This window comes from Metarhizium acridum (genome assembly GCF_019434415.1).
Source record: "Metarhizium acridum strain ARSEF 324 chromosome Unknown scaffold_577, whole genome shotgun sequence".
In the NCBI taxonomy this organism is placed as follows: Eukaryota; Fungi; Ascomycota; class Sordariomycetes; order Hypocreales; family Clavicipitaceae; genus Metarhizium; species Metarhizium acridum.
In genome coordinates, this window is record NW_027094045.1 from 18,892 (window position 1) to 34,397 (window position 15,506).

Sequence of the window (15,506 nt, forward strand, 5' to 3'; positions counted from 1 at the left end):
GGTCTGGTTAGTGGCAGGGGTCCGGCCCTGTATGGCCTTTACCTGGCTTACAACGACGGGCCCCATGCCATGGCTGGCCAACCCGCGCGAGAGGAAGATGTCTGCGACTTGGGAAATGAACCCATTAAGCACGCTTTTTTTATTCCTGGTATGACAGAGGTGTGCATGGCATCGAGCTTACAGCCGCTACCCAGACGTGCATGCACGGCTGGGAGACTCGCGTCCGGTTTCGGCCCAAGAGAGTATTGCACGGGAAGTGAAATCGGCTCTGGAAGACTCCACGGCGCACGAGGGCACATATGACCCACAAATCTTAGGCTTCAATTGGGATTCTTATAATGAGAACTCTATCGAAGGATGTCGTGGAATAGAGCATGAATCTGTTGCTTGGTAAGCACAGTCGGCGGTCCTAGATCTAACAGGTCAAGCTCTGTGTCAAAATAAACCATTTTCATCTACAGACTCGAATAGAGATGGTGGCCAGTAAACTTGCGTTGATGTCTCAACGATATGTGGGCTTGACGGAGGTTGTGGACAACAAGTAGAGTGCGCCTGCTCAAACGTTTATGTCACACGTATTTTTCTTCTAAGAGACGTATTTCATCGATTCGCTGAGCCTGACTGACCGATCACCTGCTATTTGATGCTTTTGATGATTGGGGTCGTAGAGAACGCTCGGGTCCTGCGTATGACAAGGACGAACCGGCTGTCATTGGGGGTCATCATGGCCTTTCTGCCACCATGCCGTCGTAGCAAATATCAAATTTTGAAGTCACGTAGGGGCACTTCTTCTGTGGCCGGGCGTGGGTGGCATGGGGTAAAATGGAGGGCTGCTCTTTGGCCTAAAACAGTCATACGGAGACTCTTAAATATCAATGATATTTTGTATAGCTTGAATTAAACCCGCGGTATTCTAGTCTTACTGCCCATCATTTGAAGCCTTAGGAAACTGCTCTAAATACTTGGTTATTCTACAATTGGTATACATATGATGGAACTTTTTACACCATTTCTATTTTGTCTTAATTTCATATATATTTTACCAGAGCATTGCGTGAATTGTGTTTGTTAGCTGGCAAAAACGGACTTGGACCGGTATCTGGAAGAAATCTGAAATAAAAATGGAAAGAAGGACAATACGTGAAAGCCAATCGACGATGTTGCCACGGGCACAAACTACCAAGTTGTACTTTATACAACTTATCAACACCTGCTGCTACACTTATCTTCACATGATATTGACTACAAACCATGTCAGGACCTTGCACTGCGTCTCCCTGAGCACAATCTAATCCACAAACCACAACTGCCTCTCAGGCAGCTCCCTCAACCAAATAGCATGCGAAAACACCTTGGGCACAAACACCCACACATAGTCATCCAGATCGTCACCAGTGTACTCTCTCATCGTCTGCCGAAACTCGTCGTCCGCGTACCAAGCCTCCTCCACAACCTCCTTCATCCTTCTCCGGACCGTAAGCTCCGCCGCCTCCCACTCCTCCTGCCCCGGCTTGTAACTCTTCTGCATTTGCAAGAACTCATCCGTCACCGGGTCCTTTGCCAAGACAATCGCTAGATCCTTGATTCTAGACAGCATCTTTCCCTCCTTCTCGTCGATCGGAGATAAAATGACGGCTCTTTCCCGACGGGCCTTCAACGCCAGGTGCTTCTCCTCGGCTGTGTGTCCCACCGCTCGCAGTTCCTGCGAGCTTAGCTCTTCAACCTGCACTAAACAACTGGCCGTGGTGCCGTCATCCAAAGTCATCTTTTGATCCATGATGAGGCAGCACTTGCCCGTGTGGATCGCCCTGCAGAGAGGATTGTTCTCGCGCTTGTCATACTCGCGGCGCTGTTCGCGCGTCCACACGGATATTTTCTTGCTGCGGTACCAGTCGATGATGCGGAACCACTGCCCTGTGCTTTCATTCTGCGCAACGACCTGGTCTTCAATCGAATGGATAACCTCTGGCCAGGCGTGCAATGGGAAATTCGGCAGGAGCGGCGTCGGCACAACTCTGCAGCCTGGCAATCGTGCCTTCAGCCCTATTGGCGTCGGGGTGCCAAGAACGACACTGTCCGAGGCATCGGCTGGCTCCCTTGTGTGAAAGCGCATGACACGCTCGTCTATGCTGAGGACAGGGTCGTGCACGGCGGTCGCGAGGAGGGATCTCGGCGCCCATCGCCAGCCGTCTATGTCGAGCTGTTCGTCCAAGTAGAATAGCAGCCGGGTCGATATGCCGCCGTTTGCTTCGCATAGCTTTTCCCACATCCGTTTCATGCGCTGACTGGCACCTCTCCCAGCGGCAATGTATTTCGTGTCTAGTTTCATGAGGGTTGAGATGCAGAGCGCTTCGTCGGCGGGGACGGAGACGGTGCGGAAGTTGAGGGTTCGCTGGAGAGTCGTGACTTGCGGCTGCTGCCATTTGAGGACGTTTTCGGGGCCGGTCTTGGGACTGAAGCCGAGTAGTTGACTAAACTGTTGCCACTGTTATAATGCCCGGTTTCGCTACTATACGAGTTTGCAGTTTACCTCGTTGAGCACGTCCTGCCATATTCGCATGTATCGCGAATCCTGCTTGCCAAGCGTCCACAGGTCCGTCAACATGGCGATATTGTTCCCGGCCTTGTCTGCGTACTGGATCTGGAGAGTCCTCGCAAGTGCGCCCTCTTACGGGTCACCGGTCAGCTCTACAAAACGCCCAGTTCGTCAGTACACGTACCTTGCAAAGTCCATAGCCTCCTCATCCAAGGCGAACAGCCAAACGCCCGAACTAGCAGCTCGGCAGGGCTAGTTCCTTCATACTTGAATGCGGTCAGACTCGTATCCAGCACCAAAACGTGGTGCGCCTTCCTATACACATCAGCGATGCGTTCGAGGCAGATCATTTTGCTCTCCACCTCGACTGGGCAGCACAACGTGTCGAGCCAAAGCCGCGGAGACTCTGTGCTGCCAGGAGCCCTGGGTAGGTCGTCTATAAGCTTGCTGATTCGTGCAATTTGGCACTTTGGGAGCGAATTGCTAGCCGGATTTCCGAGACCATCCGCCCAAACCTGCCTTTTCCGTTAGCAATACGTCGCCCTCAACAAGCCGTCAGGTCAACGTACATGCGACAATGCCACATAAGAGACTCCCTGCTCAAACTCCTCAACCACAATCTTCACATCGTCCAAGTCCCCTTCCACCCGCACAACCGGGAAACTATCGGTATTTGTCAAGATGCCCGCCACCTTTGCCGGATCCGCCTCGATGAACTCGCACCCACAACCGTCCTGTACATGGGCGGGCTCATATGTGCTCATGTCGATGCGAAACGCGCCGCAAAACGTCTTGGCACAGCTCGAATGGTCCAACCAAGGCGTCGGCTTCTTCAACTGGCTCGTGTAATGCATCGTGTACAAACCTTGCAGCTGCGACCGGATCTTTTCAATCTCACTGGGGCACCAGCCGTTGCGTACCATCTTTTGCTCGACCCTGCCCCCGGGACAAATATAGTCTCGGTGCCAGGAGATTCCCAAAATCGGCAACTCGATCTTCGGCTGGGCCGACGAGGCGGCGGCGTAGATGCCCGTGGTGAAGAGCTCGCCCAGCGCGGCGATGGAGTAGCGAACGGCATGGTCAATGTTTTCCTGGGTAGAGTGCAGCATGACCATTGCCCACTGCAGGCACTGGAGTATGTAAACAAGTCTGTCGAACTCGTTCTCTGCCATCTGGAGTCTTTCGAGGAAGAGCGGACCCCAGGTGAGGATCTCGGCGGCAGTGAGAACTGTTTGCCCATTCTCCTCGCGGGTCAATTGCTTGTGCAGCCTCGAGATTTCCTCCGTAGCGGCAGCTTCCTCGACTAGCCGAACACCGGGCGCGATCTCGTTCAAGCCCAGCATTTCGGCCAGCATCCCAAAGTACAGCCATGTCTGTATCAACGGCTGGAGCTCCTCCTTCGGGGTTGGGTACAGGTTCTCTAGGTACGGTTGGTCTGCCGGGGGGATATCCGGAACCGTCCGCAGCAGTACTGGTATAATGCTTGTTTTGTGCTTTCTATGGCCGTAGGTGCGAAACAGGCCCCCATCCCAGTGCTCGATGCAGAGATACGGCGTCTGGTCCTGGACGGTCTGGATAGGGTCGTCTGGTTCAGCAAAGATGTCCATGGCGGGTTCCTGCCGTCGTTAAATTCAGCATACAGCCCAGCGTAGGACCCGTTTTTTTATGATGAGAGTTTCGCCCTCATAGTAACTGATGGGCGAGACTGGAAATATTGGTTGCGGCTGAACCGTTGGTGGAGAATACAGCTTATAAGCTGTTGTGTCAGCCTAGCAGCGCTGCTACGTGAACAAGGCTGAATACAGAGCAACTATGTACAGTACTGACTAGGCATATATGTCTTGAAGAAAGGTTCTCAAATCCATTGTAGCAAATGCGCAATCTAGTACTTACAACGACATCTCTAAGCGAGACACAACCGGCAGGGGAGCGAGAAATCGCGCAGCACCACGTCTCTTACTTCTTCTTCAAAACAGCAACCAAATGATCCGCGCATCCCAAGTGCTCCTCCCCAGTAGAATAGTTCTCATACATCAAGTCTGCCCAGGCCTGCACAACATTGGGCTCAGACTTGGACAGGGTACATGAAGGTTGCCGCCCAATATTCCCTCTTGCGACCTCAGCTCCACCAACTCCAAGGTGTCGGCAAGGTTGTGAGCGAAAAAGGATTTGATGTCGCGAACCTTGGTGTGGAAGCCGTGTACATTTCCGATTCCTGTCTTGAACCTTTCGTACCGACCATCTTGGAGCTGCAGCTGTTTAGCAACGGAAACAATGTGCCCATCGGGCAACGCTACACACCACTAACATATTTTGTGGAAAACGCTTCATCATGGACGAGTTTCGCCGGCTCTCGAATTGCAATATCCCTCAAATGCGCAGCAATGCTATAAATGCTACAGAAATAACGCCACTATGTTTTGCAAGCCGGAAGGCGTTAGCAACTGCCTCTGCGCGTTCCGACTCCGCGACCAAGTGATAGAGAGGCCCTAAAAGGAGCACCGCATCGTAAACACCGCCTTGGAGGATAGTGTCGTCAAGTGCGTCTCCAACGCCAATGCTGTCAAGAAGCGCCTTGTCGCCATTGCTCTCGCGCTCGTCCTGCGGCTTGTGCCAGCTCAATCAGGCCCGGGCTCAGATCGATGAGGTCGACCTTGTGTCCTTCATCCGCAAAAGCAAAGGCATATTTTGTCGCGCTGACATGAGGCATATTTATTCTGGTTGCAAACGAATCTTCCATGCTGACGGGAATGACGGCCAGTGAACTTCCTAAAATGCAAACGGACCAGACTCATTGTTCGTGCAGAGGCGAGACTTACTATGCATAAGGAGCGAGCGACTGCGCCGTCTCCTCGCCGTCTCCCTGGTCATACTCGCAAGGTGGGAACATCTTGGGCGATATATGTTGGAGTGAAGCTTAGTTTCAAACTCCAGGTACCTGAGCGGGAACACCGGCACAATGCGTGGGGACCAGTGTGGCAAAGCTGCCGTTACAACTCGACATACGGAGTATCCAAGTCTGCCCCGGAATGCCCTGGGTATGGTCATATCGATGATGATGTGGTGCAAATGAGTGTCAAAGTGGGTGTCCCGGTCAAAACTTGGTTTCCCAATCTCGGCAAGTTAACAGTTCAACCCTATATCATGGAATGCACACCAAAGGAATCTCTGCCAATTTAGGCAGCTATACGCACTTGAAGTAGGCTGGATACATGAAACACGGGTTTGAATTCACTGAGACGCCATGATGTGCTCCAACAATCTGCGCGTCTTGGCTCATTATTGATAGTGCGCAAGATATATGCAGGATGCTTGTGTCACGTCATGAGGCCTATTATTAGCTAGATGCATTGACACACAGCAACTTCTGTTGACGCATTCCTTGATACTTGGACTAGAGGGACTCATGCCATTCGTCTTAAAGTGTGCCTAGTGAACCTTTCCAACGTCTGGTGCCTGACATTTGTGACATGCGGTCGTTACACCAGGCCCGCTAGTTCAATCAACCGAGGCATCCGTATCTGAAATCCCAGCTCCCCAAAGTTTTCCGAAGCATTCCGACCAGTCCCCCTAAGTTATGATGCTAAAAGGCATCAGAAATCAGAGGCATATGTTCAACCTGCTCAGCAGGATGACGAGCCAGTCAGATGTCCCTTAGATGGTCTCTGACTTCAAAACGGGAGCAACAACAGCCTCCCTGGCCTCCTTCTTACCTTTACCGGAGGCTGAATCGACGATGCTCCCAGCGAGTGCAACGGCATTCTGTGCAATTTTGCCTGCATCATGTTTAGCAATGCTGTCGGCCAAAGCACCGGCACTGTCCCCAATGCTCTTGCCCTTGTTGCCAGCTTCGGCATCCTTGGTAGCTGTATGTGGTCAGATGTTTTGTAATTGATTTCTGGGCCAAAGTCGCTTGCTCACCGGGACTGGCGCCAACAGGCGACGACACTGCAAGGAATGCCGTGGCGGCAATGAAAGCCAAGTAAGCGACTTGCTTCATTTGATTCGACTTAAAAGGGGTAATTTTGTGATGTCGTATTAATTGTAGTAATGTGGTAAGCTGTCTCAACCTGTCATGTCTATCTTGTGATGTAAGGGGAGATCTGCTAATCTTATATAGCAATAACAGTTTGCCCATATCTTGTTCCTATATATGGCAAGCGCTTTGGACAGCAGACATGACTCGCAACGCATTGACGACTCGCATTGATGATTCAGCTGATGTAGCAGATGCATGGACAACGAGAATCAAGGACAACGTCTGGACGGCCTGCGGCGCCAACATGCCAAAGGTCGACCGGCACGCTTTTTCGGGCCACGTCAGGCACTTTTAAGGAATGAAGATGATTTATCTGAGATTCACTCTGGACTTTAATAATATACAGCCGTCCTTTGGATTTTCTAGGGGCAGACTTTTAAAAAGAAGGCCAGCATTGTCAATGTCGGTACCCTCAGTTTCGAAACTTTAAACGTCACAAACCCGTCCCAAGGTCACTCTTGCATGATGTCACTGTGCATCTCACGTCACAAAACTCGGTCAGCCTCGGCAAAAAGTGGCCCTGTCTCTTTTTCCAAGCCACGATGCCACGGCAAAGGGCAGATAATCAAGTTCGAAGTGCCGCATTGGGATGCTGAATTCAAGTGTAGCTCCTGGAGTGGTGTCGAAGTGGTACACGTAGCCCGATGTAAGAGCCGGTATCTCATAAAAGGCTCTTTTTGCTTTCAGTTCATGGTTGCAGATGTACGTAAATGGCACTTCTTCCCTGCGGGTAACGACTTTCTCAACTTGCCGCGGCAGCCTTTAAATTCCGTAGATTCTACGTTTTGGCGTCTAGTACCACTAACACACCTGCGTCATGGTCTCAATACATATAGGAGAGACGCTTGTATATGGTGTTCTAAAGAGAACTTGAACCGTGATTTTGCTGTTATTAGCATGCTGTTATCGGTCCAATCAGTTGGAGGAGTTGGTTTATGAGAGCCAAAAAAGAAGAAAATGTGTCAAAATTGATTCCATCAACTGATTAATCTACGTCCTGAAGCCACAGCTACAGGTCTGGACAGCCAGATACTTACGAAGTTCTTAGTAATTCCCTGCTCTACTTTCCAGAAACTCATGTTGGGCTTCGCTATTAGGACCTAGTTGAGTCAAGCTTCCCTCCCCCACCAGCACGCGGATTTGGGCACGGATCTTATGGGCGATGAAACAAGGGTCGACGTCTGCGCTCTCAACGATTCGGGGACGGACCCGGCGGCCGACGGGATGGTAGACTAGAGTGTAAAAACGGGTACCCGTGGGCACCCGTGGGTATCCAAGTTTTTCTTGGGTTATTCGTGGGCTACCTATTTTATCATGTAAGTAGTTTAGTGTAACGACTGTTGCACGGAAGGTCCAATAGGAGTCTTCGACGTGTAACGCTAGGTTCCCAAGGGATAAACTAGGTCGTAGTTTATGTTGGCAGAGCCACTAGGGCAGTCAATCTGAGCAGTTGGGTGTTACGTTGGTAATAGGTCGTAGACCGTAACCAAGTGATCAGAGTCAAAGAGTTGTAAGCGAAGCTTAGTCAATGTAATGATCTGTGTGTTGAAAGCTAAGGAGCTAGAGTCTATCTATGAAGCGAATTTGGGGGTCCCTATATACTACGGTGTTCACCCATTGTTCACTGAAGTCCTGGTGAACTATGGTTACATGCGTGCTACTGGTTCGTCTAGAGTTCACTGAACAGTCAGTGAACTCTTCCTCATTGGCGGCCCGTCCCGACCATTAATCCGTCACCCGCTGTGCCCTGAGCCACTGGGTGGCTCATGCAACCGGCCCATCCTGCGGCCTACGCTGCAGCCTGTGACTGGGTCGTAACACGATGTCCCCTCTCCCATGGTCTTGTCCTCAAGACCCAAGCCTGGTTTCATAAATAGTCCTGTCGCCCTTTCTTCCGTTGGTCGTAAGTTCTCTGCTTCCCCGTAATGTCCTTCTTTCATCATGTCTAACCGTGTGGAAAAACCTAAGAAATCCCGTTCTACCACTAACCGCGCTGCCACCGCCGCCTTCATTCGTGAGCAGGGTTTTGAAGTGTCGCCCTGTAGTCGTTGCTTCGAAAAGAAGGGTCCTTGTTGGGTTGTGGGAAGCATCGGTCGTTGTGCGCTTTGTTATTCCCTGGGTCGTTCTTGTGACAGTTCTCGCGCTCCCATGGCGAATTGTACGTGCGGGGTTTGTCTGTCGTGACGTGTCTTTGGCTGACGTATTCCTAGTAAACCGTATCACCGAGGAGCTTCGTCGGCTTGAGAAGGAGGAGGAGTTAACGGAGGAGCTTTTAATCGAAAGGCGTCGTAAGGCTCAGTTGGAGATAGATGAGGCCTTGAATCGTCTGATGCGCCTTCGGCGTATGCGTCGTCATTTGCGTGAAAAGGGTCTGGAGATGGCCCGTCGTGATTTCGCTTCTCTGGAGGAAATGGAGGATGCGGATCGGAAGAAGGAGGAGGAGGAGGCTCGAAAGCGTGAGCTGGAGCAGGTTCAACAGCAAGAGTCTGAGGCTGTTCGTGATGCTCAAAACTGGGGTGCCTTTGATGTTGTAGACTGGGGCGCGTTGCTTAGCGCTGAGTCGCAAGCTGCTGGTGGTACTGTCTCAACAGTGCCTGGCAATTCTTCAAATTAGTCATGGGCTCCCATGTGTTTTCCTCGTTTCCGTAATTCTTCCATTTAATGAGATATTGGCGCGTTTTGTTCTTTGTTCTCATGTCTAGGATCCGTTCCACTTCGTACTCTGTTTCGTCCATGACTTCGATGTCTTCTTCTGCTGGTGCATTGTTTGGTGCTTCTTCAAGGAGTGAAATGTGTACTATAGGATGATTCCTCATAGTCTTTGGTAATGAAAGTTCGTAGTTGTTCGTCGATATTCGTTTTTTGATAGCGAATGGTCCTAGTTTCTTGTAATCCAATTTGTCGCTTGGTCGCGTTGTTTTGATGTTTCGTCGGAGTAGGTAGACCATGTCTCCCCCCCCAAAGATTGGTCCCTTCAATCTTTTCCGATTATGATATTGTGCCATTCTTTTTCGTACGAATTCCAATTCGCGTCGCATTTCTTCATGCAATTTTTTCAGTTCATCTGCTTGCAACATTGCTCGTTCTGCTTGCGGTCCTTCGCGCTGTGTTCGGAATACTTCGGGATTAAATCCGTAATTGGCGTAGGCTGGTGTCTGCTTTGTCGATTCCGATATCGAGCTATTGTAAGCCAATTGCGCTGTAGGTAACCATTTTACCCAATCATCCTGCTGATAATTGATGTAGCATCGCAGATACTGTTCAAGCGTCTGGTTCAACCTTTCTGTTTGTCCATCTGTCTGTGGATGATATGCAGTGCTTAACTTGTGGTTTGTCCCAAGTTGTGCCATAAGTGCTTGCCAAAACTTAGAGGTAAATGTACTTCCTCTATCCGATATGATTTCCTCTGGCAGCCCATGATTGCTTGCTATTGTTCGTAAGAACACATATGCAAGTTCTTCTGCATTGCTTGCTTCTCTGTACGGTAGAAAGTATCCGTACTTTGTGAGTCTGTCCGTGACCACGAATATGCTGTCATATTCCACATTGGTCATTGGTTCTCTTGACATTGGTAGCTTCGTGATATGATCGAAAGCTATCGATTCCCATGGTCGTGTTGGTACTGGTAATGGTTGTAATTCTCCGTATGGCTTATGTCGAGAAGCCTTACTCTTTCCGCATTGTATGCATTCGTTGACAACCTTTTCGACCATTTTCTTGATTCCTGAGAAATCGTATTGTCGTCGTATCTTGTCCAGTGTTTTGCGGATTCCTTGGTGTCCGTAAACTGGGTGTTCATGCATTTCTTTGATGCATTCTTCTTGTAGTTCTGGAGGTATCCAGGTCTTTCCATGGTACTTTGGGATAGTTCCGGGTTCTGTGAGACATTCTTCTGGCGTGTCTGCAAACCTGACCTTTCTCCTTGCCCATTGTTGGATTTTCTTGTATACTGGGTCTCCGTCTTGTACCTTTAGTATGGCATTCAGTTGTCTCTGCTGAAAATTGCCATTTTTATTGATCTCAAGGAGTTGTCCTGTTGCTGTAGGTACTCCTGTATCGTAGTCGCTTCTTCGACTTAGAGCGTCTGCTCGTCCGTTTTCGGATCCTTTTCGATGGATGATTTCATAGTCGAATTCTGAAAGATATTCGGCCCATCGGATTTGTCGTCCGTTCAACTGTTGCGTCGTCGCAAAATGAGAGATATTTTTATGATCGGTATACACCTTGACTTTGTGTTTGCTTCCCATAAGGTAGTGCCTAAATTCCTTAAAAGCATTGATGATTGCTAGGAATTCCTTGTCGTAGATGGGGTAGTTTAGTTCTGCTCCGTGAAGTTTCTTTGAGTAGAACGCAATAGGGTGCAGTTTTCCGTCATCGTCTCTTTGTCCAACTTGTGCTCCTAGAGCAAAGTCTGATGAATCGGTTTCTAATTCCGTTTCTCTTTCTGGGTCAAAGGTTTTCAAAACAGGTTCGGATGTGATGAGTTCTTTGATCTTGTCAAAGGCACATTGCGCCTCATCGTTCCAATTCCACTGCTTATCCTTCTTGGTGAGTTCATCCAAGGGTGCTGCGATTTCGCCGTAGCTTTTGATGAATCTTCTGTAATAATTCGCAAAGCCTCTAAAGCTTTGTATGTCCTTGACATTCTTCGGTGTTGGCCAGTTTCTTACTGCCTCGATTTTTGTTTTTTCCATTCGTATCTCGTTTGGTCGTATTGTGTGTCCTAGGAAGTCTACTTCCTGTGTATGGAACTTGCTTTTTGCTGGTTCAACTAATAGTTTTGCGTCTTGTAGCGCTTGCAGTACCTTGTGTACGTGCGTCTTGTGGTCTTCTAGGGTTTTCGAGAAGATGAGTATATCATCCAGATATACTACCACAAAGTTGTCCAAATATTCTCGTAGTACGCTGTTAATCATTCGTTGGAATGTTGCTGGTGCGTTGGTAAGCCCAAATGGCATTACCAAGTATTCGAATAGTCCAAACTTCGTTCTGAAGGCTGTTTTCCATTCATGGCCTTTCTTTATTCGAATCAAATTGTATGCTCCTTTTAGATCTAGAGCGGTGAACCAATTCATTCCGTGCAGTCGATCTCGTAATTCGGAGATAAGCGGCAACGGTGTTCGATCCTTCATGGTAATCGCGTTCAATCGTCGATAGTCCACTACTAACCGCAATTTCCCGTTTTTCTTTGGAACAAACATGACTGGGTATCCAGCTTCTGATGTGGATGCTCTGATGTAGCCTTTCGCTAACATCTCGTCGATGTATTCTCGTAGCGTTTCGAGTTCTTTTGCGTTCAAGTTGTAAATCTTATGAAATGTTGTCGACTTTCCATCTATCAATTCGATTTGATGGTCCCATTGACTGTGTTCTGGTAATCCGGTTTCCAATTCTTCTGCGAATAGCTTTTCGTATTTCCGGTATTCCTTAGGGATATTTTTGAGTCTTTCTTCTTTCGTTATTGAGCTTTTGTCGTTTTTATCGTTTTTGTTCTTTTCTCCTTCGAGCTTCTTATTTGTGTTTGCGAGGTCTTTCCGTAAGGCGGCAATAACCTTTCGGATCTTGGCTCTTGTCTTCTTATTATTTATTGTTGTTCGTATTCCGGTTTGTAGCGCCGTCGGGGTCGTTACGGTGGATCCAATCGTTCGTTTCTTTGTATTCGTTGTTTCTGTATTGTTCTTTTGTTGTCGTTGGTCCTTGGATAACTTGCTTGAAGGTTCTTTTTCTTCAGAACTCTGTTCGTGAGCTAAGTTATGACGAAATTTCGTTCTTTCTTCCGAAATCTGCTGATTCTGTTGGCCTGAAGTCTCGTTCCACTTCAGTTGGCCTGTCCTCCAGTTGATCAGTGGGTTACTCTCCCATAACCATGGGTACCCTAACACTAGGTCGTGTTCCGATACGTCCATAACATCGAGTTGAATCACTTCTGAATGATCTTGAATCTGTACTTTGAGATGATCAGTCTCTCTGTTAATGATCCCGTCATTATAATCAAAAGGTTTTCCTTCGATATCAGTTAACTCGTATGGTGCCTCTTTGTGTTTCCACGGTAGTTGGTAACGATTCACAACTCTGGGTGAGATATAGTTGCCCATCGCGCCACTGTCCACAAGTATGCGAACGCGATGTCCCATGACTTCGGCGTCTAATACCATCTTATCGCTTCGTCCGTTCTGGGTTGCGTTGAGGGTCATTAGCGTCTTTCTTTTCATGCCAGCCTGTAGCCCTTTTACAGATGGCGTGCCTCGTTTTTTGAGTTTTCCGGAATAGATTCTTCTGCAATCTGTCGTTTCATTTCCTGGTACCATTCCGTAGGTCCAGTTCCATTCTGTGGGTGTTTAAAGCAAAACCCATCGTTAAACATTTGACATAGGCGGTTGTAAATTTGATCTTTCATTTCTCCATGCTTCTCGCATCTTGGGTTGTCGCAGTTTACCGCATATTTCTTGTTGCATCTGGGGTTGAACTTCTGTTCGTTGTACCACTTATCCAGCCTTTGCTCATTGTGGTATGTTGATTCTGTGATTCCCCTGGGGTCTTTGTGTTCGAGTATGTCTAATGCTCGTTGTGCCCGTTTGTATGCTGCTGGTGTGCCACATTGCCACTTGTGCCATTCCCTGGCCTTATCTACCATATGTTCTGAACAATTGGGTAGTGGGCATACCATGTGGTCTTTCGTTTCACATCGAGGTGACTTGAGTAACAACTCTCTTCTGTGTGTTGGAATTTTTCCCTCATACACATACTGATGCCATTGTTTGTTCTTCGTATACACGTGCAGTTGGCATGTGTCTGATTCACATACATCCGTAGGGTCTGTATGAGCTCGGCATTTGATGGGTGTGTTTGAATCGGGTTCCAAGATCATAGTTTGGTCATCGTTGATTATCTTCACTCTCCATTCTAGGAGTTCCCATCGGAAGTATGGTGCTTTGATCGGATATCCTCTCATTCGGATCGGGAATGCATCCAGTCGTGCCTTGGTTGTAAAATGTGCCTGACACATCATAAATGTGCATGATGCCCATGCTAATCGTGTATGGTCCTTATGTCTTGGTGAGAGTCTGGGGTCGTCCCCTTCTTCCCTCTCTGGGTACCATAGTGTCGGGTTTCTTAACATTGTGGTGGTGTCTACCGCAATGATAGGGATTGCGAAATGTTTTCCTGTTGGTGCGGGAAAATATCGTTGTACAGCTTGTTCTTGTGTGGCTGTTAGCCTTGCAGGCGTTTCTTCCTCGCTTTGTTCGTCTTCGGACGCTTCTGGAGTATCTAGGATTGCGCAGTTGTCGTCGACGCTCATTTCCTTTACTCTATCTTCTGGTTCATCGAGGGTGGTGAGGATTTGTGCGTCCTGTTCCTCCCTATATTGTTGTTCCCTTCGAATCTTCCTTGCTTCTGCTTGTTGTCGCACCCAATCGAGGATTTCTTGGTGCGAGTCTTCGTTCAAATATTCTGGCGATTTTGGTTCGAAAATCTCCTTTCGTCCTGTCATCGCAAGGGTTCTTTTTTCCACTGATTGTTCGTCCAGGTCTTCTTGTACCGCTTGTCGCGCTGCTTGAATTCCTGCGCGTATTTCCTCAAGCTCCGGCGTTGGTATCCTTTGTAGCTTTTCGTGTCTTGGTTTTCGTGGTGGTGGTGTCGTGATTCCCAATGCCCGGTTTATCTGTCTTTGCGTTTTCTTCGGCTTCTTGGGTTCTTTCGGAAACCATCCGGTTCCTTGTTTGCTACTGAGGTGGGTATAGCAGTTGTTATCGTAGCAGAAGGTCCAGCTTAGGTTTTTGTGCTCTACCTCTGGTTCGTAGATTTCGATCTTCTGTTGGTTAGTAGCATTGAGCTGTTTCTTACCTCCTTCTGGTACTGGCTTCCATTCTTTCTTGGGTTTCTTGCATTTGTTGGCGAAATGTCCTGGTTTTCCGCAATTATAACACTTCTTTTCCTTTTTGTCATCTTTTTTGGTAGCGTCAAGCTCCATTCGTCCAGGATTAAGAGTGTGACCATAGGCAATAGGTTCGTCCCGCTTCCTGCGTTGATTGGCTTGGTAACTCTTTCCTTTAGTAGGGTTCCAGGTTCCTTTACCCTGTTTTTTCTGTATGCGTCGCTGATACTGTCTGTCGTCGATCCGTACCGTCATAGCGATGTAGTCCGATAAATTGTCTGGCCTGTTCTCTCTATAGAGTTCATCTTTAACTTCTTCCTTGAGTCCCTTATAGAATGCTGACATAAGAGGTTCGTCCTCCCAGTCAAGCTGAGATGCGAGTTGTCTGAAGCGAGCGGCATAATCGGATGCCGATCCTTTCTGCTTGAGTCCGTCGATATGGTACTCGGCAGCTCTAGCTTCATCAACTGTTCCAAAGGCTTTCTTGATGGCTTTTTCGAACTCATCGTAACTTTCGAAAATGGTGTTGGTTTCGTTTTCGCGGTCGTCTTTTTCCTTGTTAAGGTAGTCCCTCATGATGGGTTCAAACCATGCTAGTGCTATTCCCGTCATACATCCTCCTGCGTGAAGTACCTTGGCAGAGGATTCTTCCATTTTGTTTGGGAATTGTCGGTGGTAAGCCCTGAGTTGAGTGAGGAATCCTTGAAGTGCACCCGGGGATCCGTCGTACGGTCCCGGCGCCCTGGGTCTGAGGATTTCTCCCAAGTCCTTTTTAATTGTGGCAGCAGCCGTGGCTTGTTCCTGTCGTTCTTCTTCCATCTGTTGAACCCGTTCGCGGAGGCGTATGATCTCAGCGAGCATCTCGTGAGCAGAGATGGTTGGTGGCCCCTCCCGAGTTTCGTTCGATCCAGATGCGGTAGTAGCCTCGCGTGGTGCCATGTTTGACAGTTATCAGATATTGCTCAGAGTGACGCAGTAGTAGTCTGAACAAGAGCTTTCAACGTGTAACGACTGTTGCACGGAAGGTCCAATAGGAGTCTTCGACGTGTAACGCT

At 48.6% G+C, this 15,506-nt stretch overlaps 3 protein-coding genes across 3 annotated transcripts; all 3 read right to left on the bottom strand.

Moving 5' to 3' along the window:
- Positions 1-1,211: 1,211 nt before the first annotated feature.
- Positions 1,212-2,765, bottom strand: J3458_020927 (uncharacterized protein). The gene is made up of 2 exons (XM_066122310.1): positions 2,531-2,765; positions 1,212-2,476 (listed from the first exon to the last, which is right to left on the bottom strand). The coding sequence occupies exons 1-2, from the start codon at positions 2,603-2,605 to the stop codon at positions 1,289-1,291; spliced, it is 1,263 nt and encodes a 420-aa protein (XP_065972562.1). The 5' UTR covers positions 2,606-2,765; the 3' UTR covers positions 1,212-1,288.
- On the bottom strand, positions 2,689-4,143 carry J3458_020928 (uncharacterized protein; the record flags this gene model as incomplete). Its single annotated transcript, XM_007816623.2, has 2 exons — positions 2,689-3,051; positions 3,106-4,143. 2 exons carry the CDS (start codon positions 4,141-4,143, stop codon positions 2,689-2,691), a joined length of 1,401 nt encoding a protein of 466 aa, XP_007814814.2.
- Positions 4,144-6,190: 2,047 nt separating this feature from the next.
- J3458_020929 (uncharacterized protein) lies at positions 6,191-6,536 on the bottom strand (the record flags this gene model as incomplete). Its single annotated transcript, XM_007816622.2, has 2 exons — positions 6,191-6,402; positions 6,458-6,536. 2 exons carry the CDS (start codon positions 6,534-6,536, stop codon positions 6,191-6,193), a joined length of 291 nt encoding a protein of 96 aa, XP_007814813.2.
- Positions 6,537-15,506: the final 8,970 nt, after the last annotated feature.